We start from the raw sequence: 19,669 nt of genomic DNA, 5'->3' as shown, positions 1-19,669 counted from the left end.
GGGAGCACACCTCTACAGGCAACACGATCATTGTCTGGAGCCTGGCTCCAGATATCTCTGCCTTCCCATCATCTAGAAGCAGAAGGGAAAGTAAAATGCTCTATCATTTTCCTGTATTCTCGCCTGGTCTATCATTGCTTAATTGTATCCCTAAATCTTATTAAAGTTTGGGGTGAGTCATTGCCATGGTGAAGTGGAAACAGAGCTGAGTAACTTTAGGAGAGGAGGAGTGTCTTCCCCTGTGAGCGTGCTGAGCAGGAAAGCTCCCACAGCAGAGAGAAACTCCTATCACTTCATAGATGCGTTGCATCATCTGCTTGCTGCTGCCTCTAATTTAATGCTCTAAATCCCATACCAAAACACCTGTAGTCCAAAGAGAATATAAAATAGACCTGGAGTAGGAAATTCATGCCAATTAGACATGCAGATCTCTCTTAATCATCTGGGACCTTCTCCCAAGCTCACACAGGACTTACAATTGTAGTTCTATATTGTCTTGTTGCTTTGACTATCCACAGATCCCACTTCCCTCTCCACCACCGGAATAAAGTTGAGGGCTTAATCCAAGGTGGCTGCACTTTGGTGTCCTACATGTATTTCATTTGTGGCTACGGTAGTTCAGTCGTGTAAAACACATTATGATCTCTCGTGGAAAAAAGCGCTGTAGAACTGTAAAGCCATTGTCACCGGACAGATAATTTCTTAGCAGTGAACTGGAAGACCTCCTCTGCTGTACTGCATGGGAACCATTGTAATCCCTTGCACTTGTTCTGGTTTCTGATGCAAATCCAAAAAAAATTCTTCTTTCCGAGGCTATATTTTCCATCACATCCCAGGCTCCTGCTCCTGATGACTTTGATGGTTTAATGTGCCTCTGGCATTCTGGCGTGGCTGGGACTATGTTGCTGTAGGCAGGGCAGGCACGTTTGAGGGTGGTGGAGGGAGCTCCCATTCCATCATGAGATTAGGAGCCTGCTTTAGTATTTTACTGCTCTGTTTTTCTTCGGAGCTTTTAGGTAACATACTTGTAGCCTGTTTGACAGAGTTTAATTATTAAAATGAAAATCTATTGTCATGTGAGTGGGAGTTGAAGCCCCATCCTGAAAGAAAGGTGGGTGCAAAACAGCCCTTTGTTACTAAATAGAAGAAGCTGCAAGTTGATGGACTGAACAGGAACATGGCGTCCGCCAGGAAGCCTTTTGCCCATGGACCAGGAGGTGAATGGCCATGACTTTGACCACCCAGTGATGTACCTGCTCAGATTAAGTCTTGTATTAAATATGTCTGTAAAAGTAAGGAGAGTTTGGATCCCTCTGACTCGGCTTCTCCGGCTGGAGTGTCTGGGGCTCAGCTGCAGGGAGTTAGTAGGGTATTCCATTCCTGTGTAGCACAACTGAGTGAGTGATGATAGGAGAGCATAAGAAAACCTTGTATTCCGTATTTCCTCCCGTGTTCTTCTTGAGAATGTGGATGGGTTTATCTTCTATAAAATTGGGATTATAGTACCCACAAGTTGTTCTGACTTGCTGAGCTTCTCCTGATGTGGGCGGTCTGGGACCAACCAATAGTGGAGCACAAATTCAAGGTGTTCAGAGCTGGTTAAGCTAAGTCAGGTTTCTAGGTTGGCTTGCAAGAGAACTGTTTTTTTTGTGAAAGGGTGGGCCACCAAGGGGAGTATGTAAGTCATCTAAGCCACAGAGGGTTTTGCTAGGCCAACGCACAATTTAATTTTTTTCATCAGATATTACCTGAATAATGATAACTCAGTGATTAATGGAGCAAATGAGGGAAAGACAGGCAAGAAATGCCAGGGCACTTTGAAAATGGAGGTAAATTCGCCATCCGAGAGGAAGTTAAGAACTTCCTGTTGGAATTATAGTAGACAGCAATATTCCAAAGGAAAAGAAAGGCCAAGGGGACACTGTGTCAGGCTGGATGTAGTGAGGCACTTAATCCTGCAGAAAATTACAGAATCACAGAATAATCGAGGTTGGAAGCGACCTCTGGAGATCATTTAGTCCAAGCCCCCTGCTAAAAGTAGGGTCAACTAGAGCAGGTTGCTCAAGACCATGTTCTTTTGGGTTTTGAATATCTCCAGGGATGGGAAATCAATCTACAACCTCTCTGGACAGCCTGTTGCAGTGTTTGACCACCCTCACAGTAAAAAGGTTTGTTCGTATGATTAAATGGAATTTCCTGGATTGCGCCCTTTGCGTCTTTTCACTGGGCAGCAGTGTGGAAAGCCTGGCTTTGTCTTCTTTACTCCCTCTCCTATCAGGTGTTGATACACATTGATAAGGTTCACACCCTTCCCCACCCTGAGCCTTCTCTGCTCAGGGCCAAACAGTCTGATAGAGTACGGAAGTGGGGATTGTTGGGGGAGGTTGAACCGATGTTACTGGGCAGATATTGGTAGCCTAAAGCCAACCTGAATGCTGCCCTGAGAAAATGGTGATGTACAAGTAATATGGAATAGGACAAATGAGCTTTCTTGCTTTTTCCTTCCTTCTCTGTATCTTTTTTTCCTTTAGTACCTTTATATCTGTTTTCTTGGCATGGTCCCAGACGTCTTCTGGGAATAGTTATCTCTGGGTCTCTTATCTCTGTGTTTGTCATTTAGTGTGACCCTGGCAGTCCCAAAAGCTAAGATATTTATGGTGACTGGGTTCAGGCTGGTGCTTAGTTGATTCTGTGACCTGCAGGGATGAGCAGAATTGCTTTGGATAAAGCCTTGGATCAAATTTTGAATTGGTGGTGAACTTTGGTAGATGGTCAGTATAGTTGGAGAACGGTGTTTCTCATTTTAAAAAAAAAGAAACTTGCATATCCTCAGTTTTGGGGAAGACAGTAGCCTAAATAAGGAAGTCCCAGATATATTCAGAGAGCAACCGTCTCTGTTCCAGACCCAAGAAGTCAGAGCGCAGCTTGTTTAGACCATAGACAAACATTCAGGCCTATGGATCTGTATCTGACACAACCGGACCATCTACGGCTTGGTGAACCTGTGTCCTCCAAGATGGGTCACAAAAGCTCTCTTAGGGGTTTTCCCTGTTGGCGAGTTGGTTACAAATGCGTTTCTGTTCATGTGTACCTGACATTACATGTATTATTATGTTTGCCACCCAAGTGCCGAATATGTAAATACTGCAAAACCTGGTAATTTTGCTTATGCCAATTAATATATTGGGGGTTCAGGGAAGAGAGAAGGTTTGTTTTGGTTCTGCTTGTAGTTGCTTTAAAGCTAAGCATTTGGTCACTTACCCATCTTGACTGAGCTATTTTACATTTATTTTCAACATTTGTTTTGGAAATGAGAACCCCCCAGAACTAGTTAACTGTGAAAACTTCCATCATTGCTCTTATCGATGTGTCATATCTCCTCCCAACAGAGATTTGTTAAAACTTGCCTTGGATTCAATTTGTCTGTCTTGTCAGACCGTTTGAAGGCACAGAATCAGTTTTCCTATATTTCTGTAAAATAACAGAAGTAAGGGATCTGGATTTTATGGAAAACAAACAAAAAGAAAACCCATATCTTATTTAAGTAGAAAGGAAAGACCAGTTTCTCATCCACAAGGATTTCATTCCCAAGCTCTTTGCCTGATGTTATATCTACCTACCTCTGCTTTTATTGTAGTAGCCCAAAATTGTTGAGTATGGATGTATAGAAAAGAATCCAGTGTTTAAACTTTAGATGTTATGCGTCTAAATGATTGGAATTTGAGGCTTTGCTGATGCTTCACAAAAGGTTTTTTGCTTTTCGAAGGCTGAAGGCACTGAGTTTGTTCCCTCTGTTTCCCTTGCAGGTGTGTTACTAGACATCCAGCAGCACTTTGGAGTCAAAGACAGTGGGGCTGGCTTATTACAGACAGGTAAGAGCATTTGTTTTCTTGCTGGCTTTTGTAACCTTCCTCTTCTCAGAAAGGTGCGTTCAGATTTCTTCAGTTATAGCCCTTGGGCACGTTGGCTGTGAAATACACTCTTACTGGGAAGATGTGCGAACGTGAGGGGCTTCTTGGCTTTGATTTGCTGGTGGGCAGGAGATCAGGGCTCAGAATGACCTGAGTGCAGAATGGGCCAAAAGCAAACAAACCTAATGCTATTATTTATGACAGCTAAATTCGTGTCGGAGTTGGCTGCTTCCCCTCGGTCAGAAAACTCATGACAAACCAATGGCAGGATCCTGTTGTTCTCGCTTCTCTTAACTCTCTGCGGGTTGGTAATAAGTGTGATGTATGAGGCCCTTCATGTGCTCCACAGAGAATCCGCTGAATGTACAGTAATTGGGAGTACAGTGTGGCATGAAAATGTAAAACTCATCAGGACAAGTACCCGAGGATGAAAACTGCAGGAAAGGCTAACAATCATTGCATTCATGGTAGCTCATGGATTAACAATATCCCTGTGATTTTGGTGCTGTTAGCTTCAGACATTTCTCTCCTTGTATTTAAGGAGGAAGGATTATTGCAATTGTGGTGTTCTTTTAATATAGCAGACATAATGTTGCAGACATCTGCAGACAGAGCTGTACAACCCCGGGACAAACCCGGCTTTTCTGGCCTCCAGTGCTGAGCTGGGTTAGAGGAGTGTCTTTGTCAACGGGCTGGATCCGGTGTCCTTGAGTTGCAGTCTCATGTAGTTATGACAGCACGTTTGATCTTCATGGAGAGTTGAAGGGGCTAGCCAGAGAGCAAATGCCATATTTTAAGGAGGGAAACAGTCTGGTTTGGAAACTTTGTACAGAATTATTAGTTGGAGTCATAGATTTGTGCTGCCGTGGTTATCTTGTCACTGCCATCCGTCTGAGGGAACCACGCTGGAACAATTACGTCTCTGAAAAAATTAGAATTCAATTAGGATTAGAAATAGTGTGCCAGAAAGTCTTTTTTTTTTTTTTTTTTTTTTTCCCCTATTCTTTTTTCTTATGCTATCACAGTGGATACCAAATGCCTGTCAGGAGCTTGTCCATGAAACTGTAGCCAAGTGTATAAAACCATTCATTTACCATCCCACTAGAGGTGAGAATGTTCTGGGGATCCCTCAGTTGGCCTCGGATTTCAAACTAGGTGAACCACTACGGTATCTCCTCCGTTGTATTTTCTGCAGCCCGTGGGCACAGCGGGGTCCTCGCCTGTGGTTCCAGCTTCTTGGTGATGTTGCCATACAAACAGTTAATAACAGTTTGTATTGGGGCTTTAAAAATGCTCTACTCGTGGGACGGCCGAGTTCAGCTGAGCTGATGTGTGCAGCACGTGTCCAGAACAGAAGGCCTGAGCTTTACAAGTGTGACTGATTATAAGTAGCATCAATCAGTTGTGCCCAAAGTGGCACAGTTGTCTGTCAGGCTCTTTTCTACAGCGATTATTTGTATTTATTTATCGTACTCGGAGGAGCAGGTCCTCAATGTATCATTAGACACAAAGTGCCTTCAAGAAAATATTCTGGTAGAAAATGACACTTGCCAAAGCATATATTTAATCTTCATTCCCCTCAGTGGATGAAGTCCTTCTGCAGATGATTTACTGACAGCAAGTAAGAGTGAAGTTCCAACAGGGCATTTCATTTGTTAATTGCAAGAGATGTTATTTATTTCTCCAGCGAACATACAGGGCGTCTGAAAACAGCATCACTGAGGTGTTGCAAGCTTGCTGCTGAGTGTGTCATGAGTTTCGTAACTGATAACAGTTGCTTTAAGAAAAGCAACATTTTCTCTTGGTTTTTTTCTAATCCAAAGTCTGAGGGCTTGACTTTGCCCCCGAAATATAGATAATGTATTAATCACAGTACCATCACAGGAGAAGAGTTCTCACAAAATACACCACCATTTCATGTAAGTAAGGGTAGGGGCACATAACCGAGAACTTATTAATTGCATTACTTCAGCTTAACAAGTTTCTGTGCTGGCAGCTGGCCTGTGGCTCACGTGCCCTTAACCCTGGTGAAATAAAACACATCGCCCTAAACCACCATAAAGACTGCTTTTAATCTTTTGTCTGTTCTCCAGGCCTGACCCCTCTAGATGTGTAAATAGGGGAAAATGGCTGCAGGGTGTAAAAGCGTTTGACCACGGTGGCAGAGGAAGCCTTTAGTAGAGCTGGGACCAGGACTGGTGTCTCCCAGACCTCTGCCTTAACCTTGAACAGCTCCTTTGCAAGCTGAGAGACAGAAATTTTATTCCCAAGAGATGGTCCTGCTAACTAATTGAGTGATGTGAGACAAAAGGCTGCTCATCCTGAATATGTCCTCTGAATAAAGAGTGGATTAGTCCTCAGGTTGTTAACCCTGCATCTAAATGAGTCCTAAATTAATTTACAATGTTAATGAGGGGGAGTGAAACGTAGTATTCACTGGCAGTTCATATCACTCATCAAACAGGCTTTAAAAAATAAATTAAAAACAATCCTTTTAACTGAGGAAGAAGGCTGCACGCAGTTTTAGGAAGAGATGGTACTGAAAACTCAAGCAGCAAGGGGAAAAGAAATCCCCCAAAGGTGATGTACGACCCTGCCTTCGTACCATAACCCGTTCTTTGCAGGCACAGCCGATCTCCCCCAGCTCTCACTCCAAGCATTCAAAAGCCAACGCATACACTCCCAGCTTCGGCTGCTCCCTGGAAAGCAAAGGTGACTGCTTTCTTAGGAATTGCGAAGACAGAGTTTGAATTTTTGTCTTCTTTTGTATTAATCCCAAGATGCAAGCTGCTCTTTGCCTAAGAGGTATAAAAAAACCTGGTTAGAGGGGCACTGTAACTCCTGTACAGGAGAATCGCAGGGACACTCCAGCCTCATCCATAATGGAGAGGAGCAGAACGTGGTAGTCTCTGCAGCAAGGACCCTGTGACAGCAAAGGACACGCTGACAGATGGATCGCAACTGCTGCTTGCTCGGTAGCATTGTAGGGTAACAGGCATATAACTGTGTTGATTCCAGACCCTCAGTTATCTCTTGGTGATGGTATAATTTTGTGCTGATCTTACTTTTTAAAGCACTACATACGCAGCTATATAAATATTAGTTAGATTCGGTTAACTGTCCTACAGGGCTGCATCCAAGCTGCCTTGTGCTTTTCATTTCTTACTCGTTGCTTTTCACAGCTGGAGAAAGGATAATCCTGGCTGATCTCAAAAGGTGATAGAGCATCTCCTTGGCTACTTCTACATTTACAAGCCAATCCGTACAAAGTCTTTCCCATGTATGGAGTTAGGTTGGAGCAGCAATTTGGACTTGCCAAAACTAAAAACACAAAGGCTGAGAAGATGGACAACTGGATTGCAGAACTGCTTTAAAATAGTGTTATCCTTCCGTATGTACTTAGACCACAGGAGTAGAGCCCCAGTGCTGTACTCTGGTTTTCACTAGATTTTTCTTCCTCTTCTTTCTCCAATTTTTGTGCTTTATTGCTCTGTCTGCTTTCCTTGCCCTTGGATTTATTGTTGCTTTTGTGTCTCTTGCCAGTGTCGATTTAGCACACCAGAGCTCTAATAATAATAGTGCTTGGCCCACAATGCAGTTTATCTTCTGTAGATCTCCGGGTGTTTTATATAGGGAGGGATAATAAAGTTCGCCCTTTCCTACAGATGGGGAAACCAAGAAAGCCAGATGGGAGAAATGACCTGCCCAAAGTCACACAGCGGGTCCGAGGCTGAGCCAGAGCAAGAGCTGCAGTCCAGTTCCTGAACACGCAGCGCTCAACTGGGGTAATGCTCAGACCCAGAGATTTGGTCCTTCTTAATGGGCACCTGAATCTCCGAGCCTAGGCGGCTCAAGCTCAGGGGAAGGCACGTAAAACAGCGGAGACTTCTGCGAGTGGAAACTGTGAGGCGTCAAATGAAGGATACGGCAAGGATTCCATTGAAATGCAGAGGGGAAAGTGTCTGTCTTCAGAAGGAGCACAGGGATGTCATTAGAGGAAAGCCTGGTAGCCAAAAGTTTATAGCATAAGGTCAGAAGCAAGGAAAGGTAAGGAAGCGAGAGATCTGGAAGGACTCATTAAAGGTGAATAATCATAGATAACTGGGGCTCTGAAAGAACTTGTCTCTTCTCACGGGGAGAGAGATGGGCATCCTCCCAAATGCCTTTCAGCCCCTGGTTTCCCAGGATGCCTAGCAATGCCAGGTACTTTCTTAGGTCTTGTTGTGGGCTCATTTATCCTGTAAGGGTCAATTCCAGCTAGAACCTCTGTTCATTTGAAAAGTGAAACCTTTATCTACCTGAGTTCCCCTACCTCTTGAGCTGCCCTAGTGTAACTGCGCACTGGATTGCAGCCTTGCGAAGATGTTAGCAGCTCTGGTGTGCTGTGATTGTCAGCTGAGCTACAGGCATGTGAGGTGAGTAGGGGACTTGAAGTAGTTGAGTGCAATGACGGGATAAATCAGACTTGCTAAATTGAAGGTTTTTCTTTCAGCTCCCTTTGACTCCCATCTTGTCATTAGCTTATGATGACAGTCTATCTGCTCTAACATTTTTTTCTTTATTCTACACAAAGACCACTGCCTCTAGATGAGGTGCTAACCTTGAATATGTGTGTATTACATGAGTTGAAGGTGCCACATGTTTTTTTCTACCATCTGCTTCTACCTGAATAGATGCTGTCCTGCTCCTCTTATGCATAACTGAATCAAATCTTCATCTTTCACTTCCTACTGCACCTGCTTAACTGTTCTTCTTGCTAGAACAGAGGAGCTCATATTCTGGACACCTTCTTGTTTTCTATTTAAAATTCATGGACTTTCCTTTTGAGGGAATGACTTTTTGCACTAAAGCACCTCCCAAGGCCCTGGTGTCTCAGGTGTCCAAGCCAGAATGCTTTGTAGTTGCTCTTGTTGATTTATGACTGCAAATGCTTTGGACCACCATGTCCTACCCAGAGCAGGTCATACTGCTGTCATCTTCCCTTCCCCCAGCCAGGCTAAGCATTCCTAAATCCAGGATACTCCACGGGTGACCTGGGGCTCTGAATGCCAGGACAAGGTGAAGCTCGCTCTCTGCCAGGAGGTCCTCTAAATCATATCAACAATGAGTAAAACCTTTTTCCCCATTTCCTCCTCCAGACCTGATATTGTGTCATTTTTTCTAAACTTCTTCAGCCTTCTGTAGCATGCCGCTGATCTAGGGATTAAACGGTTTGTATAGGACTGCTCCAGTTTAAGCGATAAAGGTGGAAAAGCAGGACTCTGCCTTCAGTGTGCCTCAATTAATGTTGTGACAAGGGTGGGCCTTCTACTTATCAAGGTAGAGTGAGTTGAGATAGTGCAGAGCCTGATTATTGCCCGCTTAAGTCCTTTACAAGTTCCGACAGTCCTTTCTCCTGTGTGCTAGAACGGCGTCTGATACGCTGAGGAGCCTCGGCAATCTGAGGGTGTGATTCATGAGAGCACTTAAGCCTATTTGGAAACCCCTCTGCAATCAAGAATGAAAGCATTTTCTCGAATCAGTGAGCAGGTTATAGGTAAATGCGTTTGTGCCCCTGCCCAGTCCCCCGTACGCCAAGGACCAAACTATAACAATGCTGTTTGCAGTGTGCGCTGTCACCGGACAGCCCTAGATTGCAAAGTAAATAATCTTGGGGGGGAGGACGGGGCAGGGAAGGGAGGGAAGATGTCCTTGCCTCCTGCTGACGGGAGGTAAGTGCTTGAGCCGCTGTTGCACTTAGTCTTTTTATTGTACGTGTCAGCAAGGGAGTGCGGGCTACCGGAACAGGGGAGCTCTCTAGACTGGCTTGTCTTCATTAATATCTCCATTTTGTGATACTGCACGGCCACGAACACAACATAACAATTACTTTTCCCATCTTGTCTTCCTGCTGTGCAGAAGTAAGGTTTGTCCCAACTATTGGCCTTTTGGACAGGGCAGGTACTTGGTCCGGTTGCTGCAAGAGAAACTTGCATTTGTGCTGCCTGTGGCGCGTCTGTTCTGTAAGGAGATCTTGGCCCGTTTTCCCTTAGGCTGTAGTTCAAGCACCTATTGCCAAGGTTGTGTTCACTTCTGTAATTTATTATAATAATAAGGGGAGAGATTTCCCACAGATTTGAGAGAAATAGTTATCTGTCCACCCAAAGCCTGAAGTTTTTAACATAGCCTGTCCATCTCCCCCTACACATGTTCCTCAAACCTCAGAATTTCATTCAAGCTTTTTATAGTCAGAGATGGGAATTTTATTGGTATTGTATACTGCTTTTAAACAACAATTTCATCTTAATACCAGCTATGCAATCTCGCGTAGCAGGCATCTGCACTGTATTGTGTGTTTCACGCACAAGTAGTTCAGAAGGCCTAGTCTGGCTGCCGGTGTTTTTTTTCGTTAACACTGTATTTGGACTTCTGAAAGAGGGAGATGGACATTTGAGTTACTTTAACGGTTATGTTCATGCTGTTATTAGCTATCTAATGGCTACCAGTTGCTGGAAGAGAGAGGTGTGTCCTTATGTTCAATACCTCGTGTGTAGCTGTCGTGATTTAACTGCAGCCAGCAATTAAGCACCATGCAGCTGCTCGCTTCCTTACCCCTGGTGGGACGGGCAAGGGAATCGGAAGATTAAAAGAGAGAAAACCCGTGGGTTGAGATAAAGGCAGTTTAATAGGTAAAGCAAAAGTCACGCGCACAAGCAAAGCAAACCAAGGAATTCACTCCCAGCTTCCCATCGCAGGCGGGTGCTCAGCCATCCCCAGGAAAGCCGGGCTCCATCGCGCCTAACGGTGACTTGGGAAGACAAAACACCGTCACTGCGAACGTCCCCCCTTTCCTCCTCCTTCCCCAGCTTTACATACTGGGCAGACACCGTACGGTACGGAATACCCCTGTGGTCCGCTGGGGTCGGCCGTCCCAGCCGTGTCCCCTCCCAGCTCCTTGTGCCCCCCAGCCCGTGGCTGCTGGGGTGGGGTGAGGAGCAGAAAAGGCCTGGGCTCTGGGCAAGCCCTGCTCAGCAATAACAAAACCATCTCTGTATCATCAACACTGTTTTCAGCACAAACCCAAAACACAGCCCCAGACCAGCTACTATGAAGGAAATCCTATCCCAGCCAAAACCAGCACAGTAGCTTACTTTTTTTCCTTGCCCTCTGCAGTGACACCAAAAGCTTTTGGTAGTAAGTGGAAAACCTGCTTAGCTTTAATACTTGCTTTTCACTGAGCCTGTAACTTTAATTTTCAAGTGTGATGAGCAGAGGAGTGTTTGTACATGGTCTAAATCAGAAGGAGCCCAGTATTCCTTCTCTGTACCCCGACCTGGACCTGTGCATGCAGTTGCTGCTGGTACCCGTGGGGCCTGGTTTAAGGGTAAGAGTTAGACCAAAGGGGAGGATTTTTTACGTTGACTTTAAGGGAAGTTGGATCAGGGCTGTCTATGAACAGGCGGTGAGAAAATAGAAGTAATTTTTATAGTGTTTTTTTATATTTAATGTGCTTCATCCCAGGGGAGCTGTAAGTGTTGTTCTCTCTTAGAAGATTTATTTTAAGATTGTTGGGGTTTTGTCTTGCCTCCCACACCTGAAGAACTCTCATTTTCTTACAGCACAAACCTACAGATCAGGTGATAAAAGGGTCAGGCTTGGTCTATGCCCACCGGGCGATTTCCAAGCTAATGTAGTATAGTTGGAAGTGTTGCTGTTGGAAGAGGTGTTTGATTTGAGAGAGATCATCTGGATAAACCAGATAGCCTTGGCAGAGCACGAAGGAGCTGCGGAGCACTGAAGGTACCGCCTTGTGCTGAAGCAAGAGCATTGCTGGTAGTTGTTGTCATACTGCAGCCGTTTGGTAGACTCTGGAAGTACCAGGGTGTCTTCGTGGTAGTGGGAATACTGGGGTCCTAGGCCCGCCCACATGATCGTTTTCATTCTCTAATGTGTCCCATTTTGAGTTCCAGGTGGCTTTTCCTCCAAACCAGTGCTTCTCAAGCCTTTTGGGCTGCGTATCAGACTACTCTGCATCCTTACGGTCAATTTCTCATAGTGATTTATCATTCAGACCACTATAAAAGTAATCTAGCTGTGTGGCTGGCTGCAAAAACCTTGCTGTTAGCTTGTGGAACGCAGTTTTGGAACCATAGCCTTTAACTGTTACACCTGGCGTGTTCCAGGCAGAAGCAACTACGTTTAGGTGCTGGCTGCTGCGATTCCCATATATAGGCCCGTGCACACCTGAGGAGCAGTGACTCATTTGTAGACACACATACCTGCCTTTGAAAATGAATCCCAGGGCATCAGTTACGTAAAAAGTGAACATTCCTCCTGGTATTCGGTAGCGTTACCAGCCTGCAGAACGAGATTCCAATTAACACAAGTAAGGCTGAATTGCATGAATGGTGTATTGTTCCAAAGAAATCTCCCGGTGCGCTCCCCTTACCCCCAATACCTGCACACGTTCCAGGGTTTTTCCTGTAGGCTGATGTAAGGTTATAGTGCAAAGACCAATTTTCTGCTTAGATTGTGCAGGGAGCCTGGTTTTGTAGGGAAAAAAATACTGACCGTAGTCCATTACTTACCCCAATTCAAAGTTAGTTCTCACAAAAAATGTAAATATCCATAAACGTTTTTTGTTAAAATGCTCTCCAGTTGTTTTCACGTTTTAATCAAGTGACTGAGGATGGCTTAATTTTTAAAATCTCAGATGAAAACCAAGCAGTTGTTTGATGGGATGAGTAGTAGAAGGCGGGGCTGACACACATTCCTGGGTTCTTTGCTGCTGCAAGCAGGGAAGTGCTTGGGTTTTCAGTGGAAAGGATGTTTCCAGGGGAAGTTCAGTTTTGACCTCTTTTATTCCCTCACTCAGTTATATATCAGGTTATTCGTAATTAAACATATGGAGAGTTTTAACCATTTCCTCCTTCCAGCCTTTTCATCCACCAATGTCTCCAGAAGCAAGATTTATTTTACAGCATTGTTCTCCTTACTCTTTGTAGATGAGCTGAATTGGAGATGTGGCAACTCTAATTTATTCTCTTGTGGGACAGTAGTGTAGAACTGAGAACATTAATAGTAACATACCTTTCCTGTGAAGAGTCGCCTCAAAGAACTAAAAAGTTGTAATAAGTTTAACTTTATTTGGAGCTACACTAATTTTAAACGGATGGTTACAATAAATTACTCTTGGGGTAGACTTGGAAATGAATTAGGGAGGCAGTACCGGTAAAGCAGTTTGAGCTTTGATTTCTTTTTACACTTCTGCTGATGGCACTGGCCGAGGTGGTCTCTTCTCTGGGTCTTTTCCCTGTTCCCTTTCTCCTCTAGATCGTCAGATTATTTCTGTCTTAATCACAGTTACTGGTTTTATTCTTGCCTCTACCCACCCTGGGGTCTGAGTACTCCTGGTCACCCCAGCCATCGCTGGTGTTAGCTGTCAGCTCCATGCTTGTGTGTTCAGCATCCAGGGTTTTGTCCAACCTACCGGGCGATATAAATAACAATAAAATTGCCTTAGTGCCCTTGGCCGCACCTTTGAGCACTAGAAATCATTGACAAAGTCTGACAATGAAAGGTACTATTTTGTGAGAGCCTTTCTGACTACAGTGAGTCATGTAAGAAAGATGGGTGAGTTAAAGAATAACTTTGCCACAAAAAAAAAAAAAAATGTTTGGGGTTTTTTTTTGCTTACTCTGGAATGTGGGAATGTGCAGGGTGCTTTAGAGATTCATGTGTCATTGAACTGGGTTGCATTCAATTTAAGCATATGGACTGCTTTTAAAAGTAGCCTTCCATTTACAGGTGTAGTCTGGGATATAGAAATCCTTAATTTACTAATTGTGCCTACAAATCAAAGTAGTTAAGTGGCACTGATTCCACCAGCAAAATTGCTCCGAGGGTAAATTGCAAGCTCAAAATTAGTGATTGAGTTGAGGATCCTTTCAAAACCTGATACTAAAAATAGATATATAGTTCAGAAAAGCTGATGTAAAGAGTTGTTACGGTGAGAACCATACAAGTGTTTGACCAGATAAATCCATCTCCTTTATCAATCTTCTTGAAGGTAAAATTACAGAACAAGAACATGAACATGTCTCATAATTTTTGATGGTTTGGTCCCTCCTGTCCCTCTCCATCCCCCGTTTTGTTTTTAAATTGACATCTTCCACCATCAAAATGCTGCCCACATGATGTCCCCCAAGCAGGGGTGCACAGGAGCGCTGCTGGAACGTATGCATCCGAGGCACTACTGTGTCGCTGCGGCTCAGGGTGTGGAAACGGTTGTCAGATATGCGGTTGTTTTTGCATAATCATATGGGCCTAGGAAGAGGATCTGTCTCTAAGGGCTATTCTGTTGCATTTCTAATAAAATGTGATGAGATCTTCTTATAAAGAAACCTACTTCTTCAAGATGTTTAGCTTCCCTAGTATCTGCCACAACACCAGCCTTGCAAGTTGTCTGTTATCTGAAGGTACTTGGAGTGTGTTGGCACAGAGTCACTGTCAAGGGACGGATGTTTTAGATGCGGACGCAATAATGAGTGCAATCTAGTAGACTGGTGCCCTGCTCTGGCTCTTGTGCTGCCCCATGTCCCGGACGGTAGTTGTTAGTGTGCAAAATCTGTTGTTACAAGGTGAGGGGTCTGGAGCACAAGTCTGGTGAGGAGCGGCTGAGGGAGCTGGGGGTGCTCAGCCTGGAGAAGAGGAGGCTGAGGGGAGACCTTCTCGCTCTCTACAGCTCCCTGAAAGGAGGGGGCAGCCAGGGGGAGTCGGGCTCTTCCCTTCCCCCAGGGAACAGGCCATGGGACAAGAGGAAACGGCCTCAAGTTGTGCCAGGGGAGGTTTCAGATGGATATTAGGAAAATTTTCTTCCCCAAAAGGGTTGTCAAGCATCGGAAGAGACTGCCCAGGGCAGTGGTGGAGTCGCCATCCCCGGGGTATTCAAAAGCCGGGCAGACGTGGTGCTGAGGGACGTGGGTCAGTGGTCACTTGGCCGTGCTGGGTTAACGGTGGACTTGACGATCTTAAAGGTGTCTTCCAACCAAAACAATTCTATGACATTCATTTTTGGGTACGTGAAGTGAAACAGAGTTGAGCATACTTTGGAAACACGACCTTCCAGCTCCTCACAAGCTCTCTGAGGCTATAAATCCCCAAACACCTATGTGACCTGCCGAGGGGTGAGCTCTCCATGCTCCAATGCGCAGAGCCCTGCTCCCTCAGCTGGCATCGCCAGCCCAGACCCGCAGGGCTTTCATTTCAGTTTTACCCATCCAGAGCCTTTACTTTCTTCCAGCTTTTGGCAAACATAGCAATCATGTGGCATGTTAATTGCTTTACAACCCACGGATGTAATAATACAGCACATTATTAGCAGGTATGATACAAAGTATGTCACGTTTGCGGAGGAGGGTGGCAAGACAAAGAGAAAATATTAGAAGAAAACAAATCTGGAAAAAAATGAGAGAGAGAGAACAGATTTTCCTGAAAAGCAAGTTGTCCAAAGTTGCCCTTGTTCTCACTGAGGATGTTTTATGGCAGCAGAGGTAATAATACAGGATATTATACAATGGATGTTGAATTTTCACTAAAAGCTCCCCAGTGAGACATTCCCAGCAGCTGCTAATGTTGTATCGTCCACTGACTTGGGCAATACAGCATATAACACGCTGACCTGAGAAAATGTTTGCATTGTGAATAAAAGATATGTTAATTTTCTTTCTTTGTGCTTATTGAACTTGTTCTTTATGGATTCATAGTCCAGAAAGTAGACTCCTTTGTCTAATCACCAGACAAATAAACTGCTGGCAACACCATGACAAGTTTTTCCCCGAGGTTCAGTTTTTGGCTGTACAGGGCTGCTAATAACGAAGCTCAGCTGGCATCTTGGGACATTTATGATGGTGAGGTCTCCAGAGAAGGCAAAGGAATAGGCCCTGAACACCAAGTGACTTCAGATGGGCCGCTGGTCAGTCATCAGTCTCACCTTCTGCGTATGTAGTTCTGATTGAAATGGGCTTTTTTAACATGTCAACAATCGCGGGATTCACCAAATATTGTCTCTCCTTTTTTCCATTAATGTAATTGATGATGCATGAAGGCATTGCATTTGCAAACCTTGCACATTGCAGCATTCGTTTCACTATGTTGTTTTCCAGTAGTACTCGTCCTACCAGAAAGATACTAGTCCAAAGAAATTTAAAACAAGGGATAATTTAAAAGAGGGTCCAGTCATACACTGTGGCTATTGCAACTACTTTTGACCCTGGCATCTTTTACAGAGGTCATGTTTTATCCACAGATGCAAGTGTAGTGGCGAAGCTCACCCCTGGAGCTGCAGTTCAACTTGGTATTACAGGGTTTTTGCAAGTCAGGGCTGACACTGGAAATTCACGTGGGTGATAATCTTAGAAATAACAATTGTAAGACGGACAGAGACCCGATTCATCTCCGGTGTAGTTATGATCCTTTGCCTTTTACAAACCACGGCAAATTAAACATTGGGATACATCAGTATTTCAACAATTTCCTTAAATGAATGTATCGCTTTTTGAAGGCCACCCAGCCGCTCCGAAACACTTGCTCTTTGTCTAAATTGCTGTTTATAACAGCAAGAGGCAAGAGCATTTCTAAATACTGCCGGCAAAATTGAATCAGCGAATAATTTCTGTCGAATAGAACTAGCCCCTCAGAACTGTGAGAGGCTTCCTTACGTACTCCCTGATCCCTCTTCATTGTAGGATGAAGACTGCTCGTCATTGCAGGTGTTTATTTGTGGCGGGCTGTTTGTTCAGCTCTCTTGTCCTACTAGGCAGTCCGTAATTGCAAATTGCAGTCGATAGCAATGTTTCTTTGTATTTACTTTGCGGTACGAAAGCCTATTGAAATGGTGCTGGCATTTGAAAAAGTAGATGGATGAGCTCTGCACCCTGGCAGAGAGTTGTTTAAGTGCTAATGGGCATCGTGTGGAATTGCGTGGGAAGCAGGAGGTATTTATGACCCCTGTCCTGTGCTCAGACTCTTAAACAATGATGAGACTCCCACTGAAGTGCGCGGGACACGGAAGCTGTGGGAGCTGAGGGTGTTCTGGATGTCATAAGGTCATGTTCTTCGCTTCTCTGGCTGGCTCGTGGATCTTGTTAGGAGGCTGGGGTTGGTGGGTGTCTGGCAAGAGAGCTCTCTGGTGGCTCTCTTGTGTGGCTCAGATGCCAGTTCCTAAGAGAAGCGTAGATGGAGTGACCTGATAAATTTAGCAGCAAGAGAAGGCAGCGTGGTAACTGCTGAGGGGCTGGAGCCTTGCCTTCTGCCAAACGTAGATCTGCTGTCTGGCATATCCAGCCTCCTCTCTGGCCCGCACTGTTCTGTTAACCAGCCCAGGTCAGTGGTTCAGTGTTTTATTCCCTGGCCCTTGCAGCTACTGCTGAATTGGTTTTGTCTAAACACGCCACGTCTGTGACTGTGCAAGTGTAATGACTGGGGTGTAAAACCCAAATAAGAGTTATTTCATGGTACAGGGTAAGTGAAGAGCGCAAATGGTTCCTTCCTTGCCTTTTAGAGAATTCATGACTCATGATGAAACTAGACAGCAAGTGCGTTTGCACACACGACACTCTTGGCCAACGTGTCCAGTCCGATGCAGCCAGCCCCGGCCCTGCTCCGACTCACATCTCCTCTTCACATGCACGCCCTTCGCTTCCTTCCTACAGGAGTCGCTTTAAAGATAATCTGTGTTACTAATTTCCTTGTTCTTAAAAATAAGGGGGGTGGTAATGTAAAAGCGCATAAAGAATTAATGTCTTGAAAAGGTAGGGTGTGTGTTTTTCTTCTGTTTTCCTCATCACGCAGAAACAATCAGTACAGGTCAGTTTGCTGGAAACATCTCAGTGAGCAGTTGGCTTGTGGAAATAAATGCCACAAGGAGTGTTGTCAGGGCCAGAGCTTAAAGGACCAAATCTTTCTGTGGATGACCCATTATAATTCTTGTGAGAGCTTAATTCAGCTGCCTGTGTAGGAATTTGGTGTATTTCCTCGGAAGATCTGATTGCTGTCACTGTCACAGACAGGATGTAAGACTACACGGTTTTCTGATCTGTTGCCATTGTTCTCGTGTTCTTATGAATTGGTCTCCTGAAGTTACATGAAAGATCTTTTACTGGGGGACTAGTTATTATTTATGCCCTGCCGACGCCTTAGGCAGAAAGATGGACGCCGCTGTTAAGGAGAAAATGCGAGATCCCATCGAGAGATGCTTCTCTCTCCTTCTGTGTGGCCACTTTGAATTGAAACCCAGTCAGCGCTGTAGAAATTTCCTCTGTAAAATTAGTGTGGTTTTGGTCCAGTCCCTGACAGCAAGAGCTGTTACTGCACGAGACGCTATTGTATTTTACACTCAACTCAGAAAAAAGCAGACAATTGAGCAAGACAAAATAGTGAAATTCCCTCTGTGACCAGAAAGTGGCTTTGTAGAAGTGAGGGTTTGGTGGGCAGTGTTACGAAGTTTATGTGCTCCCTCCACAAATGAAAATGAAGGTATTTATATCAAGCACGAGGATCCCTGGGAGGGGGCAAAGTAGGAGGAAAAACTTTGAGGAAAATAAGACAATGCCAGGCTGTTGGATTAACATCAAACAAAAGCAATTACCCACAACTGCTTTTACGTCCATGTCTTCTGTGGATTTTAGCATATTCCAGTTTTGTGGTGATTTCTATTTCTAAAAAAGGGAATTAGCATAAGGCTGCAGATGGCAGGATTTTAAGAGCAATATCCCTTGTCGGTGGTGCCTGCATCTTACAGCAAGTGAATAAAACTCTGGTATTTCAGGTGTCCTCTTGAAGTTCTGGTGATGAGAGGTAATATATTTTCATCCCTTAAAATTCAGTTTAAACTGACAGATGTTTGCCTTCCTCCAGATGACTAAAAGCAGGCAGCGTAAGCCCAGGGTGAAGTTGGTCTGTTTAGAAATTTGTAAAGATCTGAACTGACCTCTGTGAAGGAAGTTAGCGACAATACAGGGATGAGTCAGCAATTTTCCCTTCAGATTGATAATTTTCTTTGCTATTGAGGCTTTATTGATTTTAAAAGATGCCGTTTTACTGATCTGCTGAAAGCTCTCTTGAAGACGCATGGCTTGAATTGGAAAGGTAGCAGTTTTGCAGATGAATGGTGTGAAAGGAGTTTGCTTACCAAACCCTGACACGCTTTTGTTTGCACATGTACAAATGCACGTTGTAGATAGAATTCCTTGTCCCTCCCCGTCCCGACATCGCTGCTCTGCTGCAGGACCTGGAGTGTGCTGGAGGGCTCTCCCTGACCCCAAAGCCGTGTCTCTCCATTTGCCCCCTGTCTGCGTGCTCTCCCGAGCAATTCCTGGAACGTGTAATCTGCAGCTCCATCTTCAGTTGTAACCCTCAGTGAGGCAACGTCGGTGGATGTCAATGACGGACATTAAAAGCTTGAGAGCAAAGTCTGGTTCCACACCTCTGTGCTGGGCAGAGCAGGAAATGGTTGCAATGAGGCTGTCAGTGCTGCGTTAGTTGGTAGGCAATTGCCTAATTAAAATCAGGCAATGGCCATTTTCCATTCAAAAGAGGGAGCGTGTATTTTGCCAAGCCCACTATAGATGGTACAACAGCCCCCTGAAGAACTGTAATAATAATTAAAGAGGAATCAATCAGTCCCACTGGCTGCCTGGGGAGAATGCCAGCAGAGAACTGTGTGTCCTGCTGTTCCCAAAGCAGAGCCGTGGGGATTTGCAAGGCTTTGATAGAGCTTT

The 19,669-nt window shown here is 44.7% G+C and overlaps 1 protein-coding gene across 2 annotated transcripts in view; it reads left to right on the top strand.

Annotated features, from left to right (window-relative positions):
- SPNS2 (SPNS lysolipid transporter 2, sphingosine-1-phosphate) overlaps positions 1-19,669 on the top strand; it is a 141,323-nt gene that overhangs the window by 32,763 nt on the left and 88,891 nt on the right. For both annotated transcript variants that reach the window (XM_074594250.1, XM_074594249.1), the window contains exon 2: positions 3,807-3,872. In XM_074594250.1, the coding sequence (XP_074450351.1) occupies positions 3,807-3,872 (66 nt within the window). The remainder of the gene's footprint in view (positions 1-3,806; positions 3,873-19,669) is intronic.

The sequence above is a fragment of the Larus michahellis genome, chromosome 7, assembly GCF_964199755.1.
Source record: "Larus michahellis chromosome 7, bLarMic1.1, whole genome shotgun sequence".
Lineage (NCBI taxonomy): Eukaryota > Metazoa > Chordata > Aves > Charadriiformes > Laridae > Larus > Larus michahellis.
This window is presented reverse-complemented; position numbering and strand designations above follow the sequence as displayed.